Source organism: Ictidomys tridecemlineatus, chromosome 2 (assembly GCF_052094955.1).
Source record: "Ictidomys tridecemlineatus isolate mIctTri1 chromosome 2, mIctTri1.hap1, whole genome shotgun sequence".
NCBI lineage: Eukaryota > Metazoa > Chordata > Mammalia > Rodentia > Sciuridae > Ictidomys > Ictidomys tridecemlineatus.
In genome coordinates, this window is record NC_135478.1 from 81,241,884 (window position 1) to 81,265,026 (window position 23,143).

General features: G+C 44.5%; 1 protein-coding gene across 2 annotated transcripts in view; it reads left to right on the forward strand.

Moving 5' to 3' along the window:
- The window catches only part of Gcn1 (GCN1 activator of EIF2AK4), a 66,966-nt gene that overhangs the window by 32,413 nt on the left and 11,410 nt on the right, over positions 1-23,143 (forward strand). For both annotated transcript variants that reach the window (XM_005336818.5, XM_040289406.2), the window contains exons 27-45: positions 658-738; positions 1,031-1,174; positions 6,777-6,904; positions 7,067-7,256; positions 7,445-7,515; positions 8,466-8,631; positions 8,960-9,154; positions 10,180-10,426; positions 10,843-10,964; positions 11,311-11,425; positions 12,250-12,429; positions 15,917-16,137; positions 17,543-17,611; positions 17,792-17,930; positions 18,019-18,215; positions 18,362-18,504; positions 20,242-20,359; positions 20,461-20,676; positions 21,909-22,073. In XM_005336818.5, coding sequence (XP_005336875.2) covers positions 658-738; positions 1,031-1,174; positions 6,777-6,904; positions 7,067-7,256; positions 7,445-7,515; positions 8,466-8,631; positions 8,960-9,154; positions 10,180-10,426; positions 10,843-10,964; positions 11,311-11,425; positions 12,250-12,429; positions 15,917-16,137; positions 17,543-17,611; positions 17,792-17,930; positions 18,019-18,215; positions 18,362-18,504; positions 20,242-20,359; positions 20,461-20,676; positions 21,909-22,073 — 2,907 coding nt within the window. The remainder of the gene's footprint in view (positions 1-657; positions 739-1,030; positions 1,175-6,776; positions 6,905-7,066; positions 7,257-7,444; positions 7,516-8,465; positions 8,632-8,959; positions 9,155-10,179; positions 10,427-10,842; positions 10,965-11,310; positions 11,426-12,249; positions 12,430-15,916; positions 16,138-17,542; positions 17,612-17,791; positions 17,931-18,018; positions 18,216-18,361; positions 18,505-20,241; positions 20,360-20,460; positions 20,677-21,908; positions 22,074-23,143) is intronic.

Consider the following 23,143-nt stretch of genomic DNA (forward strand, 5'->3'; position numbering starts at 1 on the left):
CTCCCAAGCCGCTGGGATTATAGGCATGTGCCACTGTGCCCAACATGAGCATTTCTGTAGGATATATATTGGATGTGGAATCACTGGGGTACATAGCATGTTTTGACTACCCTCTCACTGAGAGTTCCCTTTTCTGCTGGGTGTGATGGTGCATGCCTGTAATTCCAGCAACTGGGGAGGCTGAGGCACGTGGATCACAAGTTGGGGATGTAACTTAGTGGTAGCGTGCCCTTGCTTTCAGTTCCTACTACCAAAAAAAGAAATGAAGAGAAAAATAAAGAGTGAGCTTCCTTTTTTTCAAACCTAATTCAACCTCAGGTAGCATGAGTATTGCTAATGATGAGTGATGTATTTTATTTTGTTTCTTTACTTGTAAAGGTGTAAGTTCTTCATATACTTATGATCCATCTGTATTTCATAGTCAGTGAATTTCTCAAAAGTTTTAGAATTTATTCATATTTAATTCCTAAGGCTCATGGTTGACTGAGGTTAGCACCTGTGGAGTTTGTTGTAAACCTAATGAGGTTTCACAGTGTAGTCATTTATACGACCCAGAATGCTGTCCTGTGGGTGAGAGGATGCCATTGATTGCCCACCAAGATTTGGTCATGGACCTTCCCCATAGCCTCACCCCGACTCATCTGCTCTTCTCTTCAGAATGGCCCAGAGTTGTTGCCTCGTGTGGCCATGCTGCGTCTTCTGACTTGGGTGATTGGGACGGGCTCACCCCACCTACAGGTAATCTGCTTTTCTTTTGGCTGATGCTGGGACTCAGTTTGTGACCCTGACTTTAGGTCCTAGCATGAATGGTTAGTTCATAGTTCTCTCAGCCCTCACTTTTGAACTTGAGTAAAGCCAGCCTGACTTTCTCGGCTAGTGAGGGGTTTCCCTTGAATCCTGCCACTGGCCTGGTGCCTGAGGTCTTGGGTGGGTGTTCTCAGTTTAGAGCCTTTGCTGGGCACCCCCAGCCCATTGCCTGGTCCCTTAGTAAATGATTTGTTGAACTGAACCAATGGGTTGATATCTATAGGTGCTGGCCTCAGACACCCTGACTACCCTATGTGCCAGCAGCAGTGGTGAAGATGGCTGTGCCTTCGCAGAGCAGGAGGAGGTGGATGTGCTACTTTGTGCCTTGCAGTCCCCATGTGCCAGCGTGCGGGAGACTGCACTCCGGGTATGTGCCCCCTCCCTCGAGGGGCCACTGCAGCATCCCTTGTCACTTTGCAAGTGTTTGAGCTATAGGATAGGCATAGGATAGGCACTTGAGGGTGGGTTTGGTATGCTTCTAAAAAAATGAAAAGCTAAGCAGATGTGATGTATCACTGTCTGTTTTTTTTTTTTTTTTCTGATCAAGCTGCAAACTTTTATTGTTCACACAGGGGTATTTATATGCTGGGGATGGGGAAGCTCTCTAATCAGCAATTGCTGGGTGGGTATTCATATGCTGGGGATGGGGAAGGTCTCTGCAATTGCTGGATGTGGGTGGTAAAACTGCCAGCTGCAAGATGTCTGATGATCCTGATAACCGCAGGATGTTCCAGGGAGATAGGTAGCTGCAGGATGCCTTCCGGGCAGGATGTCTTCCGGGCAGGATGTCTCCCAAGGGGCTGTCAGGCTAATCTTGGAAGGAGAATTTCCTTCTAGTCCCCCTTTCTTATATAAAATATTTGACCATACCTTACCGGCCATGTTTTTAGGGGGTGATAAGAGGCTCTCTTCCTCTAGAAGGCCTTGGAATATCTCCTGATCCCAGCGAGCGTCTTCACTAGGAGATTTCGAGGTGGCCTTGGCATGTTTTTGGAGGAGATGGCTTTGAGGGGGGAGTATGCCAACCGCCATCACCAGAGCATGTCACTCAGAGGTCTTGGGTTTTGGGATCCGTGGATCCATCCTCCTGCAGTCCTTCCTGCACCCTCTGTTATTATGGCCTAACATCTTCACTCCATGGGTGCGGTGCGTCCTCCCCCAAGCGGAGGGGCCCATGGAGGAGCCAACCCTTATGGCAAGGGCAGAAGATGGTTGGTCAGAGCTGTTACTTATACTTTTATATATGAAAGAGAGATCTGTGGAGATGTAAACTTAAGAAATAAGCCTGAGAGAAGAGTAGAACATCTTTTTAAATGTTGGCAGCACAGTCTTCCATCTCCAGATGATGATAGTGGACCTGTATGGGCGACAGTGCCTTGGCATCCAGCTGACTGTAACTTGGTGTATATGCCTTCTCCTCGAAGACATGGGGGACATGAATTCCCTTTTAGAAGTCAGTTCCATTTGAGGTCTGGCTGGGGAAAAACAGGTTGTCATCTGGGGATGGGTGCTTTTATGAGGGAAACAAAAACCATGAATACTGAATAAGTATTGTAGCAGCTGGAACATGTCACTGTACATAAGTTCCCTCACCAGGCTTTAACATCCTCAGTTACCAAGACTGTAAATATGACATTTAACTTTTAGGGTTACAGATGTCCTTCCCCTTAAGATACAGTTTAATAATTTAATGTCATCTGATCTTGCAAAATCCTTTTATTAGTATGACCTCTGTGTCTAATAGAGAAATCTTTAATTCTATTACTTAGGGCTGGATAACCATACTAGCAAACACCAAGCCTAGCTGTGTAGGTTAGGGATATCTGTGGGCCTTAAACTAGAACTACTCTGTCAGTTTCTTTTGATAGTTATCAGGCATTCCTACCTAAGAATCTCTTTTGTAGCCTCCAGTTTACTTATTTTTGGAAGTTACATTTAACTATTATTATCATTTAAAATGCCCAGGAATAGCTGTGTTTTGGCTTTAACTGTCTTTGCTAAGTGTTTAAGATGAAGCAAGTCAAACTGACTTTAGTTTCTATCTATTGTTAAGAGTCAGCTGAGTTTCCTGGAAGTCCTCGGGAACTTCACAGCAGCTTCTCAGTTCTGCTAGTGCCATTTGTGCTAGGATGGGTCCAGGCCTTGCTTGACTATATGGCTTCCCTCAGAAGCATCAGGGATGTCTCCCTTTTCTAATGACCCTCCTCTTCATAGCAAATGCACTGATTGGCTTTTTGTCCTCCAGCCATCTCCTTGATCTGACCGGGAGGTTATGTGGCCCAGAGTTGCAAAGCTCTTTGGAGAAGTCCCCTATCCATGATTCAGACTGACTCAGAGGGCAAGAGCCAACTATTGGTTTTCTTGGCCCTTTTAATTTAACTTTAATTTTAAAACTTAATCTTAAACATCCAGCAAATAAGTTAACAGCCTTATATTAAGAGTACTTGGCTTTAATGTCTATCTCTCTATCCTGTAGGTGATAACTCTTTATCTTAAATTAACCCAGGTTGTGTGTTATTAAATCAGTACCTCTGTAAAACATTAACAGGCGATCTTAAATCATTTATAAGAAAACTACAAAATAAAATTATCAAGAGTAAAAACATTTAGTTCATATAATAGCTACCTTGGAGTTTGGTGGAGTATATCTCCTGTTTGAGATCCTGGCAATCATGACAAAAACCAACTTTTGGACACAACTTTAAATGTGCTGAAATTTGGTTTACTTCTTTCATAGTCACTTTCACATGAGATGGGACATAGAGCCTTATCTCAAGTAAGGCGGGGCTCTTCATAAATCTTAAATACTATAGTTCTGAAGCTGATCTTTGCTTTTTAGACATCATTTTACAAAGCCTACATAAATTGTTGCTCAAGTTCACATGAATATTAGCTAACACGATATAATATCACATCTAAAACATGAATTAAAGAAAGGCTGAAAGCTTTTAACCTTTTGTAGAAAAGTAGCAAAGAACTTTTGTGTTTTGCAATAAAACCTTTACATAGATTAGGCTCTCATTAACTAAAAATACATTTAAATTGTATCTCAGTGTAAAAGGTAACATGGAACTTTACATAACTTATTGATAATAAGTACAGTTATAGAACACAAATGATATAAATAAATCTCCAACATGTTTTTCTTTTAAGCCTAAAATTACCATACGATTTTAGAACACCAGCTTGATATAATGCTCTTTTGAAGCTTCTACCTTACAGACTTGTATACCTGGAAGATATGAACACATTAATAGCACCATAATTACATTGATGTTCTAATATTAACCAAGTTTAGCTTTTAAACAAATAACATTACAATATTGAAAAATAACAGTTGTTGTTTGACCATAGTTGTATAATTTTTAATTTCTTTAAGATTACTTGCTCAAAAACTTACACATATAACCAATTTACACAGACCTTTTTTATCACTTACTTAAACCCTTTTATTAACTTAATCACATAGACTTTCTTATCCAGAAACACATTTTCCCTCTGTTAAATCCATATCTAGAACCTTTTAGTTTTTCTTTTCCATCTGTTAACCTTTTTTTTGTTCACATTTTGAAACAATACTTGTAAATTTTTGAATTTAAGCAATTATTTTATAGACATCAATATTTTATTAGGATTTTTTCTGAACTCCTAGAAAAACTTATAAGCTTAATTTTAAAGACATCTTTACTTTTATCTGTTTACCCAATTTAAATTGAACCATTTGAATCATGTGAATCAAAGATATTTGGATCCATTTTTTAATTTTTTTATGAGCGCTCCTCATATATCTGCCAATTGTCATATAATTGCATGATATATGGACATACACACATACAGACAAACCGACATACAACACATAACACAAGTGTGCACACATATACAAGGCCTTGTAGCTGTTTTTTCAGGTGAAATCTCCATTGCAATGTTTAAAAACTCCACAGTTGATCAAAAACAGAACTGATCAGAAAACATTAACTTGTCTGTAGGATGAAAATCATGAGCTCAAAAAAAAAATATAGAATCTAAGAAAAAGCAAGAGTCCTAAAAAAGATGACCAGCCAGTAATTAGTAAATACCATACAATTTACTTTTTGGTTTGGTCTAGTTTGAGTTCAGGTGAAAAGACACTGTTACTCTATCTCCTACTGAGCGGACTCCAGGCTTCTTCTATTTGCATATCAACTTAAGTCCTGGCTGAGGTCTGCAAGGAACTGGGAAAACTGACTAAGCAGGGTCGGGCCTGGTTAGGCAGAGGAAGTGGGGAAAAAATATTTGAGGGGGCAGTTGGCCCCTGAAGGGCCGGAGCACAAAAGGCAGGAGGGATATAGGAGGGAGGTGGATGTGTAAGACCTATAGGGTGTGGCAGGGTCCTGAGAGGTGGCAGGTCTTCTGAATAGTAGCCTCCTCCCCAGGGGTCAATGTGTCTCCAGGATTTAAAACTGGATAAAGGCGGTTGGTAACCATTGGAGCCTTATTTATTAGGGCAGGATTTTGAGGGGGACCAGGAAGGTTCCCAGGGTCCTGGGGAGACTGGGAAGGGTCTATGTCTATACTAACTGAAGGGCATGCATAGCCTCTTCCCCAATCCTGACAAGTTTTAAGGTACCATTGTCAAAGGGTGAACTTTTAAGAAGTTCATTAATTAAGTTCCAGTAAGAAAAGGTGAGAACAGGCACCTTTTCTGGGCCAAAGGATTCATAATAATCTTTTAAACATTCTCCTACTCTAAGCCATCTTTTACCATCAATGGTCCCTTCAAGGGGAAACCATGGACACAATTCTCCTACGTATGAAAATAATTTTAAGTCCTTTTTCTTAACACGTGCCCCTCGTGTCTTGAGGGCCTCCTTGAGGCCTGACAAAAACAACTCATGTGACGAAACTGCTTGTTCCATGGTGTGTCACTCACCTTGCGTCGTCCTCACTCTCCTCCCGGATCTGTCTCTCGGTCGTGTCTGCCGAGGCGATCTCACGCTCCCGCTTGGCCAAGTCTTCCCGGAGGACGGCGTTCCTTCTCAGTCAAAGGCTCGAGCCCCACACTGGGCGCCAAATGTCCCGTCCAGCAGGACACATTAACGTGGGCAGCGAACCTAGATGGGGAGGAATGAAGGGACAAGAGACACGAAAGGTGACAGCAAGACAAAAGTTCTGATCAAGCTGCCCTGTTTTTTTCTTTACCTTGGAAGACTTTACTTAATTTTGAAGCTGGAATGTGGATTCTGGTATTGTTAAAGGAAGCCTAACTCCCAGCATTAGTGCATTTCCTCACCTGTACAGTGGCTTTTGGACCACAACTCAAGAGTCCCCTTGGAATGATGAGACCGGTTCCCAAATGATAATCTGTAGCCTCCTGCTATTTGCATGACAGCGTTTCACTAGCACTTGGCAAAATGTGAAAAAACATGGCAGTGTGGTAAATTATTTTTACAAATTCAATTAACAAAGGGGATACACTTTTTTCTGAGCTTTAATCTGTTTTTCTTTTTAAATTTAGAGTTAAATTAGGTTTACATTAAAACAATTCTACCACCATACAAGCATCATTTCACAAAAGACAAAAATTTGGGTGTTCGTCTTTTCTGGTGTTGAATTGATCCTAAGGCTTTGCACATGCTAAGCTTGTGCTATTCCACTGTGCTACACTCCCAAACCTCTCCCCCCACTCCCCTAAAGCTACCTGAGGAGAGACAGAGCAGATAATAATTTGAGCTGATTCTCAGCAATTTCTAGAGCAACAGTGTCTAGTGGAATTTTGTGCTGTTTTATGTAGTAGCCACCTGTAGCTATTGAACACTTGAAGTGTGGTGGTTACAACTGAGTAACTTAGTTACTTTTCAAATTGATTTAGCTTTAAATAGCCACATTTAGCTAGTGGTTATGTCTTGGATAGTTCAGCCCAGAGAGGAGGAGCCCGGGGGATGTTGGAGGCTGAGCCTCACAAGTCCTACCCCTCCCTCTCCCCTTCCCAGGGGCTGATGGAACTCCATATGGTATTGCCAGCACCTGATACTGATGAGAAGAATGGTTTGAACCTGCTGCGGAGGCTCTGGGTAGTCAAGTTTGACAAAGAGGAGGAGATCCGCAAGTTGGCTGAGAGGTGAGAGCCAGTGGGAGACTGCTTTCTCCTGCCCTGTCCTCTCTCCCTTAGGAAATAACCACACCCAGTTTGCTCAGCCTCCAGAGAGAAGGACTGGCTGGGGCTGAAGGGGCAGGTGCTGCAGTAACTTGTCTGACCAGCCCTGCCCTTGGTCTGCTGCAGGCTCTGGGCGACCATGGGCCTTGATCTGCAGCCAGACCTCTGTTCCTTGCTGATCGACGATGTGATCTATCACGAGGCAGCCGTGAGGCAGGCTGGGGCTGAAGCCCTCTCCCAGGCAGTGGCGCGGTACCAGCGGCAGGCGGCTGAGGTCATGGGCAGGCTCATGGAGATTTACCAGGAGAAACTCTATGTGAGTGACCTGGGCAGCCTGCTGTGGTCTGGGTGGTGTGACGTTATGTTGGACTTTGCCTTGCTCCTGACTACTCTAAAAAGGAGTCTTGGGTCTCATGGTGACTGGTACTGGTTTCCCACCTCACAGTCATGGTGCCAAGGCCATTGGTCTGCCTGGCTGGACATTTACCAACTTTTCTATTGCAGCGGCCACCCCCGGTGCTGGATGCATTGGGACGAGTTATTTCAGAATCTCCTCCAGATCAGTGGGAAGCCAGGTATAAATCCTGTTCCGATCTTGTTCTCCTGCAGGCTTTCTGAGGTGTAGCAGGTTGGCTGGGGTGGGTGCCATGAGGAGGCAGCATGTGGCAGTGGGATAAGTGGAGGGAGAGAGCTGGACTGCTGTCAGAGTCAGGGAGACTGGAGTTCCAGTGGTGGGTTTTGTGTCAGCTGTGTGACCTTGAGCATGGTCCTTCTTTTCTCCAGGCCTGTTTTCTCACCTGTCTGAAAGTCACAGTAACAAAACCTGCCTTGCAGGGTATTGAGACTAGTCCATTGACAGTGTGTGAAGGCTCAGTAAATGTTAGTTTCCTTCCCCTTGGTTCCCATAGATAGCAGCTGGAGGGTTAGGCAGGTGTCTGACAGCAAGTGGGACCTTGGAAGAAACTTACTGCCCACAGAGCAGGCTTCATGAAATATGTGGTCTTCTGAATGACAGGCCCTGCATGCTCCACTCCTGTGCTGTTTTGTGTGTCAGTGGGGAGTAGTGTATAGGCCTATCTCTGTTTCTTTGTTTTTCATTCCAGGCCATCAGCTAGGGATAGGACATAGATTCTTTCTCCTGGTGATCTTCTTACTGCTCTGTAATAGTAAAGAACAACACCACTTTGCCTTGGGAGAATATGATCCCTTTTGAAGGCCTTTATCAGTTTCTTTTAACTTTGTCCTCTGATACCCTGCCTTGGATATAGAGGGGTGGGCATTGTATTCACATGTGGGGAAACAGGACACCTCGCAGTATCAGGTAAACTCAGGGCAGATGGCTTATCTCCATGTGTAGTTCTAGCACATTGGGCAAGTGCTGAGTTGTGGACTCTGTGCTGTGCCCTGCCTTGCCCTGGAAAGGGTTTTTACTATGCTCTGGCTCTCTCTGCTGGCACATATTTCATCAGCACAGGAGGCCCCTGACTGGCCCTCACCTACCCACATGCTCCTGCCTCTTTCCTAGGTGTGGCCTGGCCTTGGCCCTGAACAAGCTTTCTCAGTATTTGGACAGCTCTCAGGTGAAGCCACTCTTTCAGTTTTTTGTCCCTGATGCCCTCAATGACCGAAATCCAGACGTCCGAAAGTGCATGTTAGATGCTGCCCTTGCAACACTCAACGCCCATGGGAAGGTAAGAGGGTTGTGGCTAACTGAGGAGATGGAACTGATCAGTGGGCACAGAGATGCTGAGTGTTAGAAATCCTGGCAGGGCACCAGCCCCTGATGGGAAATTTTATTTATATTTCTTTTGAGCCAAAAAGCCCCCGGGAGGATGTTAAATTCTTATAAGTCTCCTATAGTCCTGCCAGAAAACTGGAAATCCTGCTAGCATCATTGATTGGCTCGCTTGTGAGGATCACTATCCCAGAGCTAGACTTGGGCTTGGTCATTGGCAGAGACTGTCATCCTTATATAGCCCTTAGGGTTGACCTGTAGCTCTGGGGGACTGGATTTTCCAGGAGAACGTCAACTCGCTGCTACCAGTGTTTGAAGAGTTCCTGAAGGATGCTCCCAATGATGCCAGCTACGATGCTGTGCGGCAGAGTGTGGTGGTCTTGATGGGCTCGTTGGCCAAGCACCTGGACAAGAGTGACCCCAAAGTGAAGCCCATTGTTGCCAAGCTCATTGCTGCCCTCTCCACCCCCTCCCAGCAGGTATCTGCCATCTGGCCTGTGGCCCACAAGCCAGCTGGGGAATGGGCACCTGCTGGGGATAGACTGTGGGATGCTAGGGGCTGAGTGGGGAGATCAGCAAGCAGTCGACTCCTCTTCCACAGAGAGCCTGGTTTGTAGTGGAGAGTACCTCTAGGGGAGGGAACTTTGTTCTAATGGATCTCCTAGGTATTTCATTTCTTTTTATACTCATTTGTTAGTACTTTTTTTGGTGCTTAGTATATAGTGATTAAAAAAGTAAAAATGAGTTTCCTCCATGTCAAGGCGTCTCCTGGCCCTTTCTTTGGTTACATGCACCATGGTGTAAAGTTTTTTTTTTTTGTTTGTTTTTTTTTTTTGCTGGGGATTGAACCCAGGGCCTTGTGCATGTAGCATTTTTTTTTTTCTTTTTCTCTTTGACAAAAATGCATTTACATATAAGTTCTGCAATTTTGCATTTTAGGCCAACCAGAATGTCTTCAAAATTTATAAATGGGAACAAATTTCCAAAATTGTGGTCAGATAGTATTAGAAAGCTCAGCCTGCAAAAGGGCTGCATGACAAGATTTGCTGATCTTGAATTAAGCCTTATGAGCTATGACTGGAAGGCAGGAGTCTTTTGGTATCATCCAAATTGGCCCTGGTCCTATAAGGCCCAGCCTGATTTCCCTGTGACCTAAGTTTTGGAAATGGAACACATACACAGGCTATTATATAGAGGCTCAGAAGTTTACTTTTCTCAGATCTATTTTTCTGAGTGGGCCCATCTTTTGGGGTTTCCCATTTCTAGACTAGAAACAGTACCAGAATGTTCTCGTCACTAATAGGTCATAGTGTGTGCCCTGATGGAGTGCATGTGTGGTATGAGAGTATATGAAATGCTGCTCCTCTGTTGCCTTGTGACATGTGTAGCAGTGGCTGAGATGAGGTTTGGGGTATCAAGTGGTGGGCACTGCATGGGGCTGTTGGGCGCCAGCAACCAGCCATTGTTGAGCTTGAGACACTGATGAGGTGGGCCTCTTTGATAGGTTCAGGAATCCGTGGCCAGTTGCTTGCCACCTCTGGTGCCAGCCATCAAGGAGGACGCTGGAGGGATGATCCAGCGGCTCATGCAGCAGCTGCTGGAGTCAGACAAGTATGCAGAGCGTAAAGGGGCTGCATATGGGCTGGCAGGCCTTGTGAAGGGCCTGGGCATCCTCTCTTTGAAACAGCAGGAAATGATGGCAGCACTGACTGATGCCATCCAGGATAAGAAGAACTTCCGCCGGCGTGAGGGTGAGCGTCTCTGGGCTTTGTGCTGCCCACACGGGAAGTCAGTGCCCATTGCTGCCTGAGGAAGGAAGCTGGCATTTCCTTCCCAGCTGACTGGCGGGTGTGTGACCCATCCCAGCCCCATCCTTTCTGGTTTGGCTGGACTTTGTAATTTCTAAGTCAGCAGGACCCTTAGTTGAGAGATGTTTTGCCTTTCCAGTTGTTAATCCCAGGAAGTGATGATGGCTCCCTGCCTTCTCCCCTCCACTCTGTCTCATGCCTGCTATGGGTGCTGAGACAGTGATTGCTACACTCTAGTACCATGGCTTCCCTGAGTGTTTCCATAGAGTGAATGAGCAGGAGGTTACTGGCTCTTTTTGTCTCCTGTGGCAGTCCCCAGAGGACATTCTGTTCCCAGCTATCTTGCCTTCTGCCCCCAGGAGCCCTCTTTGCCTTCGAGATGCTTTGCACCATGCTGGGGAAGCTCTTCGAGCCTTATGTGGTCCATGTGCTGCCTCACCTGCTGTTGTGCTTTGGGGATGGGAATCAGTACGTGCGTGAGGTAAGTCCCAAGGCTGTGTGGGAGAAGCATGTGAGAACCACTGCTCTTGGGGTGGTTGCTGGGTATGAGCCTTGGCCTGCAGAGCCTCTGAAATGACATAGAGCCCCCACCAGTGGAACCCCTCAGGTCCTCACCTGGGGCACTTGTGACTGGTATGGATTCCCCTCTGATTCCCTAAAGTACTGAAGCTTTACAAGATGTGTTTTCACTCTCCCTGTAGGCTGTGGCATGGGTTATACCCACAGACCCAATATGTGTTGTCATTGGAGAAGCATTAGTTTTAGCATAGGACCTTGTCCCTTGCTCGGGTAAGGACACCTCTGAACATCTTCTCTCCTCCCTTGAGGCTGCAGATGATTGTGCCAAAGCTGTGATGAGCAACCTGAGTGCTCACGGGGTGAAGCTGGTGCTCCCCTCCTTATTGGCTGCCCTGGAGGAGGAATCCTGGCGGACCAAAGCTGGTAAGGCCACTCCCTTTTGTGTCTTCCTTAACTTCTGCTTTGAAAACTGCCCTCAATAGGGATCCACAGTTCTTGTTCTGTGTGTGTGGTCCCCAGTGCAGGGGCAAGGCCAAGACTCTGTGCCTTTAGGCAGTAGGGCCCTTCTATGGTTTGTGTGTGTGTTTTTTTTTTTCTTTTGGTACGGGGAATTGAACCCAGGAGCACTCAAACACTGAGCTATATCCCCAGCTCTTTTTTGTATTTTATTTAGAGTCAGGGTCTCACTGAGTCTCTTAGGGCCTCACTTAGTTGCTGAGGCTGGCTTTGAACTTGAGCTTGCCTCAGCCTCCTGAGCTGCTGGGATTACAGGCATGCGCCACTACGCTTGGCTGGTTTTGTGTGCTATTGTGCCCAGAACAGGTCTTTGACTTGAGCCACAGCCCTAAATTAGGAAATCCCGAGCATGAAAGCTGTTCTGTGGCTTTTAGCTGTTTACCTCCAGTAAATTCTTTTTAGAAATATAATCATGATCTGGAACCCTAATATGCAAAATAGATACAAGCAGAGTTACTATGGTTTGGAGAGGAGGAAACAGGCCTGAGAATTTTAGTGAATTAGTCTGAGTGGTAATGCAAGGCTAAGCTAGGTCTCTCCCTTCCTAGTTTTGTCCCTTTGCCTCGTACTACCTGCCCCCTTACCTGGGACCCTACAGCTTAGCAGGCCTCAGAGGCCTTTGTTGTCTCTGCCTTCCTTCCTGGACTGCTTGAGCACAGTCTGCAGCAATCATAGGTGATTTGTTGACCTGTGTTCAGTGATTCAGTGCTGAGCATGTATGCTGTCTGCAGGGTCAGTGGAACTGCTTGGAGCAATGGCATACTGTGCTCCCAAGCAGCTGTCATCCTGCCTACCCAACATTGTGCCCAAGCTCACAGAGGTGCTGACTGATTCCCACGTCAAAGTGCAGAAGGCTGGACAGCAGGCACTCAGGCAGATTGGCTCCGTCATCAGGAACCCGGAGATCCTTGGTATGCCTCTCCCACGAGGGAACTTGTTCTGGTGGCCCCCTCCCCTTTGGACACTGCAGGAAATAACCTCTAAATGCTAAAAAGTCCTTTTCCTAGAATAATTAGTTGAAAGGAGTTTGGAAGCAGTCTTTTCTTGCACTGTTCTGGAATAGGCGTCATTGACTGCATGCAAAGGGACACTGAGTCACTGGCTCAGGAACAGCTTGGTTCTGAGAGTTCCCCATGTACTGAGCTGAGCTGTGAGGTCAGCAGTGTGGACCACAAAAGCACCATTGTGAGTGTTAGATTATTGGGAACTGATTATTTCATCTCATTATAGCAGGCCTGTGATAGAGGGCTGGGAAAGGTGAGTTCCTTAACTATGCTGTTTAGTTTGATTTTTTTCTAAGGAATGGGAAGAGGCTGATTGCTAGGAACCAAATCCAGCCAGCCACCTGGACTGGCAGATCACTTTAACAATTTATTTATTTATTTGTTTGTTTATTTAGTGGTGCTAGGAATCAAACCCAGAGCCCCATGCATGCTAGGCAGACACTACCATTGAGCCACATGCCTAACCCTTATTTTAACATTTTAAACTTCAACTTGGGGCATCGCTTGCCTAGTGTGTTTATTAGGTGTTTGTTAACTTAGAAAATAATGAAAGTTTTTTAAAAAAAAAAAAAATTTTTTTTTCTGAGAGCCTTGTAACAATGAGTTACGATTCCAGCCCCCCCCCCCCCGCCTTTTTTTTTTTTAAAGGAATGAGTTTGGGAGAATTGGATTTTTTTAAATAAATAAATCATTTATTTTTGTAGTTCTGAGGATTGAATGCAGGCATGCTCTATCACTGAGTTACATCCCCAGCCCTTGCTAAGTTGCCTAGGCTGGCTTTGAACTACTGTCCTCCTGCCTCAGCCTCCCACATTGGTGGGAATACAGGTGGGCACCACTGTGCCTGGATAGAGTTTGAGGATTGTTGTTGTTTTTTTTTTTAATATTTATTTTTTTTTTAGTTTTAGTTGGACACAGTACCTTTATTTTATTAATTTATTTTTATGTGGTGCTGAGGATCGAATTCAGGGTCTTGCACATGAGAGATCTACCCCTGAGCCACAACCCCAGCCTGAGAATTGTTTTTTTTTTTTTCTTTGAGAAAAAAGCTTTCTGTAAGGTAGAGAGGGCCATTACATAGTGAGAAATATTTTCATTTTCTAAGAAGATATAACAATTCTAAATTTAATACCCTTGAAATATATAAAACTATAGGGAGAAATTAATAAATCCATTGTCATAATGAGAGAATACAGTACACTTCTCAATGACTGATAGGGCAAACAGATAAAATTTAGTAAGAATGCATGCTTTTAATTTTTTTATTTGCTTTTATTTACATTTTTTCAGCTTTACCATATATTTATAAGTAAAAATTTATGTTTATAGGCACAACATGATATTTTGATACATGCATATACTACAAAATGATTACCACAGTTAAGCTAATTAACATATCTGTCACCTCACATAGCTTACTTTTTTGTGGTCTATTTTCCTAACAAATTTCAAATGTACAACATAATATTACTAATTGTAGTAACCATGCTGTACACTGGATCTCCAGAACTTACTCACCCTACCCCCCTGAAGCTTTGTACCCTTTGACCAACATCTCCTTAGCCCTGGTAATCACTAGTCTATTCTTCACCTATGAGTTCCACTTTGATAGTGCCCAATAGCCCTGGGTATTTCTAAGGCCCAGAACGGTCTCATGTCTATCACATTAGGAATCGAGCATGAATCTTTTTTTTTAATGGATATGTAATTTGCATAATTTCAAATTTACTCTTAAATTGTATGATTTAGTAGTACTTAGAATATTTCAAAATTGTTTAAACATCACCACCGTCCAGGGCAATTTCATCAGTTAGAAAGAAACCTTATGTCCATTAGCAGTCATTCTTCAACCCCCCTCCCCCTCTTTAACCCCTGACAACCACTAATCTACTTTCTTTCTCTCTGGATTTTTCTATTCTGAACATTTCATACAAACCATAGAAGACGTAAGTGACCTTTTGTGTCTGACTCCAATCACTTAGTGTGATGTTTCATCTGTGCTGTAGCACATATCACTCGTTCCTTTTTATGGCTGAATAACATTCCAAAGTTCAGCTGAATATATGCTACATTTTGTTTATCCATTTATCCATTAACATGCATTTCGGTCATTTCCACTTTTTGGCTTAAGCTTAATGCTACTCTGAACCTTTGAGTAATAGTTTTTGTCTAGATGTTATGTTTTTAGTTTGGTTAGACACTTAGGAATAGAATTGCGGGTCATTTGACAACTCTGTTAAACTTTTTGAAGAGTTGCCAGACTGTTTTTCAGTGTCCAGATGGCTTCACCATTTGACATTCCCAACAGCAATGTACAAGGGTCTCAGTTGCCAATACTTGTTATTCTCTTTTTGATTATAGACATCCTAGTGGGTATGAAGAAGCCTCTCATTGTGGTTTTGATTTACATTTTTTTTAATTTATTTTTTTTAGTTTTTCAGTGGACACAACATCTTTATTTTATTTTTATGTGGTGCTGAGGATCGAACCCAGTGCCCTGCGCATGCCAGGCGAGCACACTACCGCTTAAGCCACATCCCCAGCCCCTGATTTACATTTTTAATGAGGTATTTTGAGCATCTTTTCATGTGCTCATTGGCTGTTTATATGTCTTCTTTGGAGAATGGTATATTCAGATCTTTTGCCCACTTTTTAATTGGGTTATTCTTTTTTTATTGTTGGCCAACATGGATCTTTTTTTTTTAATATTTATTTTTTAGTTGTAGTTGGACACAATACCTTTATTTCACTAATTTATTTTTATGTGGGGCTGAGGATAGAACCCAGGGTCTCAAACATGCGAGGCGAGCGCTCTACCATTGAGCCACAACCCCAGCCCCGCCAACATGGATCTTTATAGTGATTAAACTGTTTGGGCTTGTGGAAAAGATAAGCAGGTATTTCTTTTGGAAATTTCTTCTGCTGAGCTATTGATGCTGAGTTTTTGAGAACTCGTTTTTATTTCACCTTGACTGTTCTAAGTATTGAGTACTTCATTTCCAACAGTGGTTCAAGCACTTTCATTAAACAGGTTTTTTCACAAAACCACTATTTGGTTGCTGGTTCCCAATAAGCTCCCTGGTTCCTCAGAAACAACCCTGCTGAGGTGTAGCACTTTGGTTGTAGCTCAGTGCACTCAAGCAGCCCATAAGTGCTGCTTTATCACCAGTTGCAGTGCAGAAGGGTGACGGCTGTCACCTCTACACAGTGACCTCCTTGTCCTGCAAGTGGAGCAAGGATTGCTTTCTGTAGGAAGACTGGCTTCTGCAGCTGACAACTGGTAGGGTTTTAGGAAGGAGGTGCTTCAGTCTCCCTGTTCTTTAGTTCTGCAGACATTGTGACTTTGCCACTTCCGACTTGTATAAACCAGCCTCTCTCCTGTGTGGATCTGCAGCCATTGCCCCAGTCCTGCTGGATGCCCTGACGGACCCCTCAAGGAAGACCCAGAAGTGCCTACAGACCCTGTTGGACACCAAATTTGTCCACTTCATTGATGCCCCGTCACTGGCCCTCATCATGCCCATTGTCCAGAGAGCCTTCCAGGACCGTTCTACAGACACACGGAAGATGGCAGCACAGATTATTGGCAACATGTATTCCCTGACAGACCAAAAGGTAGCAACCATCTGGGGCTGGTGTGCAGAGGATCTGCCTACAGCAGATAAGAAGGAATGTGGGCACTGCGTCCTGATTGTGTTTACAGGCAGAATGGGCCACTTCGGGTAGGAGGTAGAAATCTGGGCTCTCTGGGGCATCTTCAGGAGTGTGGCAGTTCAAGTCTCTACTAGTTTAGTCCTCAGCTGAGATTGACCCTGTAGGTCCCTTTTACAGACTGAGGTGGAGGAAAGACACACCTTTTCCTTGGACCTTTCAGGAGTTTTAGTAAAGTAGCCGCTGCTTTCCCTCCTTACAGTGTTTTTTTTGTTGTTGTTGTTATGAATGTTTACTACTGTAAACCTCTTAGAGGAGTTTGGTCTAGTTTGGGAGACTAGCCTCTTTTCATTTATTTGCTCCCAAAAGCTTGTACACATGAGTTCAGCATCTATCACAACTCTGCACTGATGGACAAAAGAAGATAAAGGGAAATGTTATGTCAATCCTGGAAAATTTGAGAAAATGAAAAATTAGAAAAATAGCTGGGGATGGTGGCACACGCCTGTAACCCCAGTGGTTTGGGAGGTTGAGGTAGGAGGATCATGAATTCAAAGCCAGCCTCAGCAACTTAGCGAGACCCTGTCTCAAAATAAAATATAAAAAAGGGCTGGGAATGTGGCTCAGTGGTTGCATGTCCCTGGGTTTAATCCCTATTACCAAAAAAAAAAAAAAGAAAGAAAAAATATTTTACCCTCAGTCCCCCAGCACTAAAATAATTAATGCTTTTACATTCTATTTTTTTAAAAAATTTAGATTCCTGCACATTATTATAGCAATTTATTCATAAAACTGATTTTTAGTAGTTATATAATGTCCCAACATGTTTATATACCGTAAGTTATATAATTCTATCATTGGTCCTAAGGGTCCAAGGTTGTTTTTTTTTTTTTTAAACTATTTTAAAGGAAGGCTACAGTGAACATAAGGCATTTTCTATATTTAAAGTTATTCCCCAAAGTTGAACGCTACATCAAGAGACATAAACATTTTGAGATGAAGAAAGAGATGATACAGAAATTCTGGAAGGAAAGTACCAGGAATATTTCCTAAGGATTCCAGAATTTTGGGCAGGCCTTGGTCCCAAGAGAAGGGCTGTAGCTGGTGGCTCTGTCTGACCTGATGGGGAGGGGCTGAGCATCCTTCATAGGTTTCCCTGATCATTTGTTTGCCTGGTGTTCTCACAGGCCTGGTCCCTTGCTCTTTGCTAGTTATCCCACCCGTTTTGTGAGAAGTTAGGTTTTCATGTTTGGGGCCCCATTAAGTGCTCTCTATTAACAGAATGGTGAGATCAGAATCCACAACAGAACAGGGCCTAGAGAAAACAGGAATTGGGCCTCTGCCTGAGTTGTCTCTTGTGTTGTGGCAGGACTTGGCTCCCTACCTGCCCAGTGTGACGCCTGGCCTGAAAGCCTCTCTTTTGGACCCTGTGCCTGAGGTGAGTCTGGGGAGGGAATAGCTCATGATTTTAGCCCAGCCTCTAGAAAATTGTTTCCCCAAAGCTGCTTTATTCCTGTTGGGCAAAGGGAAGGAGGCTTGGGGTCTCTCCCTGTTCCTTCATGGCTATCTCATACTGAACTACGTTGCCTCACTGTTCCCATTCTTGGTTTCCTAACAGGTACGAACAGTATCTGCCAAGGCCCTGGGGGCCATGGTGAAGGGCATGGGGGAGTCATGTTTTGAGGACTTGCTACCATGGCTGATGGAGACACTGACCTATGAGCAGAGCTCTGTGGATCGCTCAGGCGCTGCACAAGGTGAGGCCAGAGCTGGCGCAGGGGCCAGATTGGAAATGCCTTCAGGGGCCTTCAGAACCAGTGGATTCATTCTGCATTTGTGTCACAGGGTTGGCTGAGGTCATGGCTGGCTTGGGGGTGGAGAAGTTGGAGAAGCTGATGCCAGAAATTGTAGCAACAGCCAGCAAAGTGGACATTGCGCCCCATGTCCGAGATGGCTACATCATGATGTTCAACTACCTGCCTATCACTTTTGGGGACAAGTTCACCCCTTATGTGGGACCCATCATTCCCTGTATCCTCAAAGTAGGTACCAGTGATCCTTCTAAGGACGAAGGAATGAGAGCAGTATGCCCCTGTTCTCCTAGAGAGCCATAGCTGCCTGTCTCTGGGGCCACTTTGAGTCTGGGTGCCAATGGAAGCCCTTGCTGACCCACCCTCTGCATATCTAGGCTTTGGCTGATGAGAATGAGTTTGTGCGTGACACTGCCCTGCGTGCAGGCCAGCGAGTCATCTCCATGTATGCTGAGACGGCTATTGCACTCCTGCTGCCCCAGCTGGAGCAAGGCCTCTTTGATGACCTTTGGAGAATTCGGTGAGACCTTTGGCCAAAAGGCCTAGTGGGCCTAGGTTTTACAATTTAGGAACTCCCCTTGAGGGATGAGGGGCAGAATGTTGTCAGGAACTCTCTCGGCTATCTCCAGACTCTTGATTTTAACCGTTTTGTCACCTTCAAATTCCTGGAGCAGCATCTTTATTCTGACTCTGTTTTAAATAGTTCTTCCTCATTTAATCCTAGTTTGTATTCAGATATCATGGTGGGCTGGGGGGGTAGTTCAATGGTAGAGTGCTTGCCTAGCATTTGTAAAGCCCTGGGTTCAATGCCTAGAACTGCAAAAATATAAAGATTTTAAATGAATGCTCTTTTATCTCAAAATTCCATTTCTAGGAATTTATTCCAAGAACATATTTAGTTAAGTACTTAGAACTATATGTAGAAGGATGTTTATTTCAGTATTGCTTATCATTTGAAAAACTTTGGAGTTCAGTTGAAAAATATCATATGGCACATCTACAGACTAGACTTTTATTCAGCCACTACAAAGAATGGTATGTAACAATATTGGCCGACAGAGAGCGTGTCAACCTGCTGTTCACAGGACAGTGCGGGTAGTGGCCCAACTATGTGTAGTGTAGGCACACTTCACATGTTATGGGGTATGAGTGTGTGTCAGTGTAGACAGAAGTGCTTATCTGGTGGTAATATTATAAGGATGGTTGCAATTGTTTATGCTTTCTTCCTTTAATTTTTTTTTTTTTTTGTAGTTGTAGATGGAACAGAGCTGAGGATTGAGCCCAGTGCCTTACACATGCTGAGCAAGTGCTCTGCCACTGAGCCCTGCCTTCTTCCTTTGTTTCTTTCTGCACTTCTTGATTTTTCAGTTTGAATATTACTATTATTTTTCTAACCATTAAAAAAGTATAAAACTGGGGCTGGGGCTGGGGCCGTAGCTCAGTGGCAAAGTGCTTGCCTAGCACATATGAGACACTGGGTTTGATCCTCAGCACCAAGTAAAAATTAAACAAAATAAAGGCATGTTGTCCATCCACAACTATAAAAAAATTAAAAAAAAAAAAAACAACCTGTAAAATGTTATGGGGTTTTTTTTTGTTTTGTTTTGTCTTGTTTTGATACTGGGTGGGGATTGAACCCAGAGGAGCCTTATCACTGAGCTACATCCCTAAGCCCTTTTGATTTTTTTTTTATGTTGAGACAACGTCTTACTAAGTTGCTCAAGGCCTTGCTAGATTGCTGAGACTATCCTCAAACTTGAGTCCCTTCTGCCTCAGCCTCCCAAGTGACTGGGATTGTAGGTGTCCACACCTAGCTATAACCCTAATTCAGTAAAGTTCATCCTTTTAGGCTTCTCCAGGTTTCTTAACTTGTAATGCTCTGTCGTACTTGTTTCCTGTTAATTCTTCCCTTTTGTCTCTTTCTCATGACTTTTATTATAGAAATTTTCACACAAGCTTCATTCCTTTTTTTTTTTTTTTTGCAGTGCAGGGGATGGAACCCAGGGCCTTGTGTATTCTATGCAAGCACTGTACCATTGAACTACACCTTAGCCCTATTTCTTTTTTGTTCACTAGTAGAAAACTTGTGGAAAATATATGGGAGAGTGTAAAGAAATGGAAACTGCCTTAACTTACCTTTCTAAGACCACCACCTTGAATATTTTGGGCACATTTCCGTCTAGTCTTTATTCTGTGTAGTGCTGGGCTGTGCCCCATACTAGAAGCAGTGTGACTCTGTTCTTGGCTTCCTTTTCAGGTTCAGCTCTGTTCAGCTACTTGGGGACCTCCTGTTCCATATTTCAGGGGTCACAGGGAAGATGACCACAGAAACTGCCTCTGAAGATGATAACTTTGGAACTGCCCAGTCCAACAAGGTGGGAAGTTAGCTTTGCTGAGCAGAGGAAACGCCCTGGGGCCTTTCTTTGCTCTGTAGGCTTCACCACCCATGTTCTCTGTCCCCTTCTCTGGGCTGTAGGCGATCATCACTGCTCTGGGAGTTGACCGGCGGAACCGGGTGTTGGCAGGTCTCTACATGGGCCGCTCAGACACCCAGCTGGTGGTGCGGCAGGCGTCCCTGCATGTCTGGAAGATAGTTGTCTCCAATACCCCCCGCACCTTGCGTGAGATCCTGCCTACTCTTTTTGGGCTTCTGCTGGGATTCCTGGCAAGCACATGTGCGGATAAGAGAACGGTAAGCGTTCTAGGCCTTGTTCTGGCCCAGCAGCCCCTCATGCCTTCTTTCAGAGCTCCTTGCACTGCAGAGCCTGGGAGAGAGCCAAGGGTCCTCTGTTTTAACAGAGGAACATTAATTATTTACTTAGTCACTCAGCAAATGTTTACTATATGGAGAAGAAAGGCAGACTTAGTCCCTATCCTGAGAACCTCATTCTGGTGGAGGAGATGCATGTTAACAGATGTTGAGTGCAGCTTTGGCAAGTGCAGCATGCAGTTATACTTGCTAACGCTAGGGGCGTGTGGCCTAGAGAGAGGGTCAGCAGGTGCTTCTCAGAAGAAAGAATGCTTAAAGGTGAAAGATGAGTAAGCGCTAGCCAGCTGTGGTGGTGGTGAGAGAATATTCTAGATAGGGAATAGTGCTTTAGATACAAGGCCAGGGTATGAAAAGGTCCCATTGTAAGCAGACCATGGCACACAGTAGGGGTTAGGCAAGGCCGTTGTGGCTGGAGCGAGGAATCAGGGAGGAGCAAGCTTGGCATGAGAAGGCTTGTGCACTGGGTGGGACAAATGAAGTTCAGTGAGTTTGAGAGCAGGTACCCAGTCTGGGCTGATGACCACTTCTGCCAGTCCCCCTTTGGTGCACTTATAGTCCCTGACCTTGGGAAGCAGATCGTGTATTTGATTTGAAGAAAGGTTTGCATGAGACCTTAGAGAGGAGATGGGTTTTTCCCTTAAAACATTTGTTCCAAATTTGGCTCCCCTTGAGTAACCAAGATACGTTTTCAATGATCAGGGAAATTGGCCTTGACCTTGCATCCTGTGATGAATTTCATATTCATATATAAGGTGCCTGCTCTTGTTTTAGGGTATGTATATGTGTGTGAAACAGAGTTCTTTCATAGTGTGTTTTGAGCACCGTGGGGCTCTTTATGGTAAGACATTGAAGAAGGTTAGTGACTCAGATAAAGCCTGGAGGTTCTAGGTCCTCATTCTGGAGTTATTCTCTGGGTGCCCTGGGTTTTTCAGGGAGTTGATATTTTTAGTTTTTTTAGTACCAGGGGTTAAACCCAGGGTTATGTATTATGTTTGAAACAGGGTCTTGCTAAATTGCTTAGGGTCCATTAAATTGCCGAGGCTGGCTCTGAGCTTGCAATCCTCCCTCCGCAGCCTCCCGAGTCTCTGGGATTACAGGCATGCGCCACTGTACCTGTCTGGGAGTTCATGTTTTGACTTGATCTTTGTTGACAGATTGCAGCAAGGACATTGGGAGATCTTGTCCGGAAGCTGGGGGAGAAAATCCTCCCTGAGATCATCCCCATCCTTGAGGAAGGCCTGAGGTCTCAAAAAAGTGACGAGAGGCAGGGTGTGTGCATCGGGCTGAGCGAAATTATGAAGTCCACCAGCCGTGACGCTGTGAGTATCTTCAGAGGGCCCTGCAGTGCCTGTCTCTGGGTTAGGGTGGGGATCACAGGAGCCCTGCCCCCAGAGATTCACCAGCCTTACTCTGTAAGGGGCTGTTGGCAGCGGGGTGCTGGCCAGGCCACTTACAGATTTTAGTTTTCTTCTTAGTTTTCCTGTCAGTTTTGCAGGCTAAGAACTAAGCCATGTGGAAGGCTCCTTGAGTGGCCTTTGGAAACTGGAAATGATTCAGTACTCCTGAGGTTGCTACAGAGCAGTCCCTTTCATGTGTCACTCTACCAGCTAGGTTAAAGTATGTAGTGCCTCCTTAGTGGGAAGGGAAATGTGTGCACTCGAGTGGCTGAGGGTGGCAGAGATGGGGAGGGGTGTGCACTTGTTCTCAGGAGAGGAGTCTTAAGAGTTGAAGTACCCAGTGGGTGGAAATGTGTTGTCTCTAGCAGTAATTCTGTTTCCATAGCAGCAACATTCAAGGGGTTTGGAGTACTCTATTTCTAAGGTTTGACCTTACTTTCTAAGGTCATTGATCCTCGAAACACTCCTAGAGAGTAGACTGGTAGTGTGTAATGTGCCTTCATTTGGTTGGCAATCCAGAAGCAATAAGTGGATGGCCAGTTAGAAATGTAAGCAAGTAGCCAGTTTCTCAGCCTCAGCATTCTAGTCTGGTTTACTAGTCTCTAGTCTCCTCTTGTGTCTTATTAGTGTAGGTCTTACATTTGTTTTTTATACTTGCCTTTGGCAAAGAATCAAAAGAAATTCTGTCACCCAAGAGAGTTGTGAATAATTGAGAAGTTACTGAATCCTTCAGAGGCTGAGTCATGCCTGTGAGCTCCCCATAGTCCGGTGGCAAGGCTGGCACATCAAAGTGAGCTTCGTTATGGTGGAACTGATTGCCTAGGGAGCAGTCCCATCATTGGGCTGTTGGAGACCCAAAGACTTCATAGAGGAGGAAATCTTTAGGTTGAGTCTTGAAGAAGGACTTAAGAGTTTTCCAGGAAGATTAGCAAAAGAAAGAGTTCAGGGGAAGGGGGCCAGGTCCTAGAGGTCTTGCCATTAAAGCTCTTAAT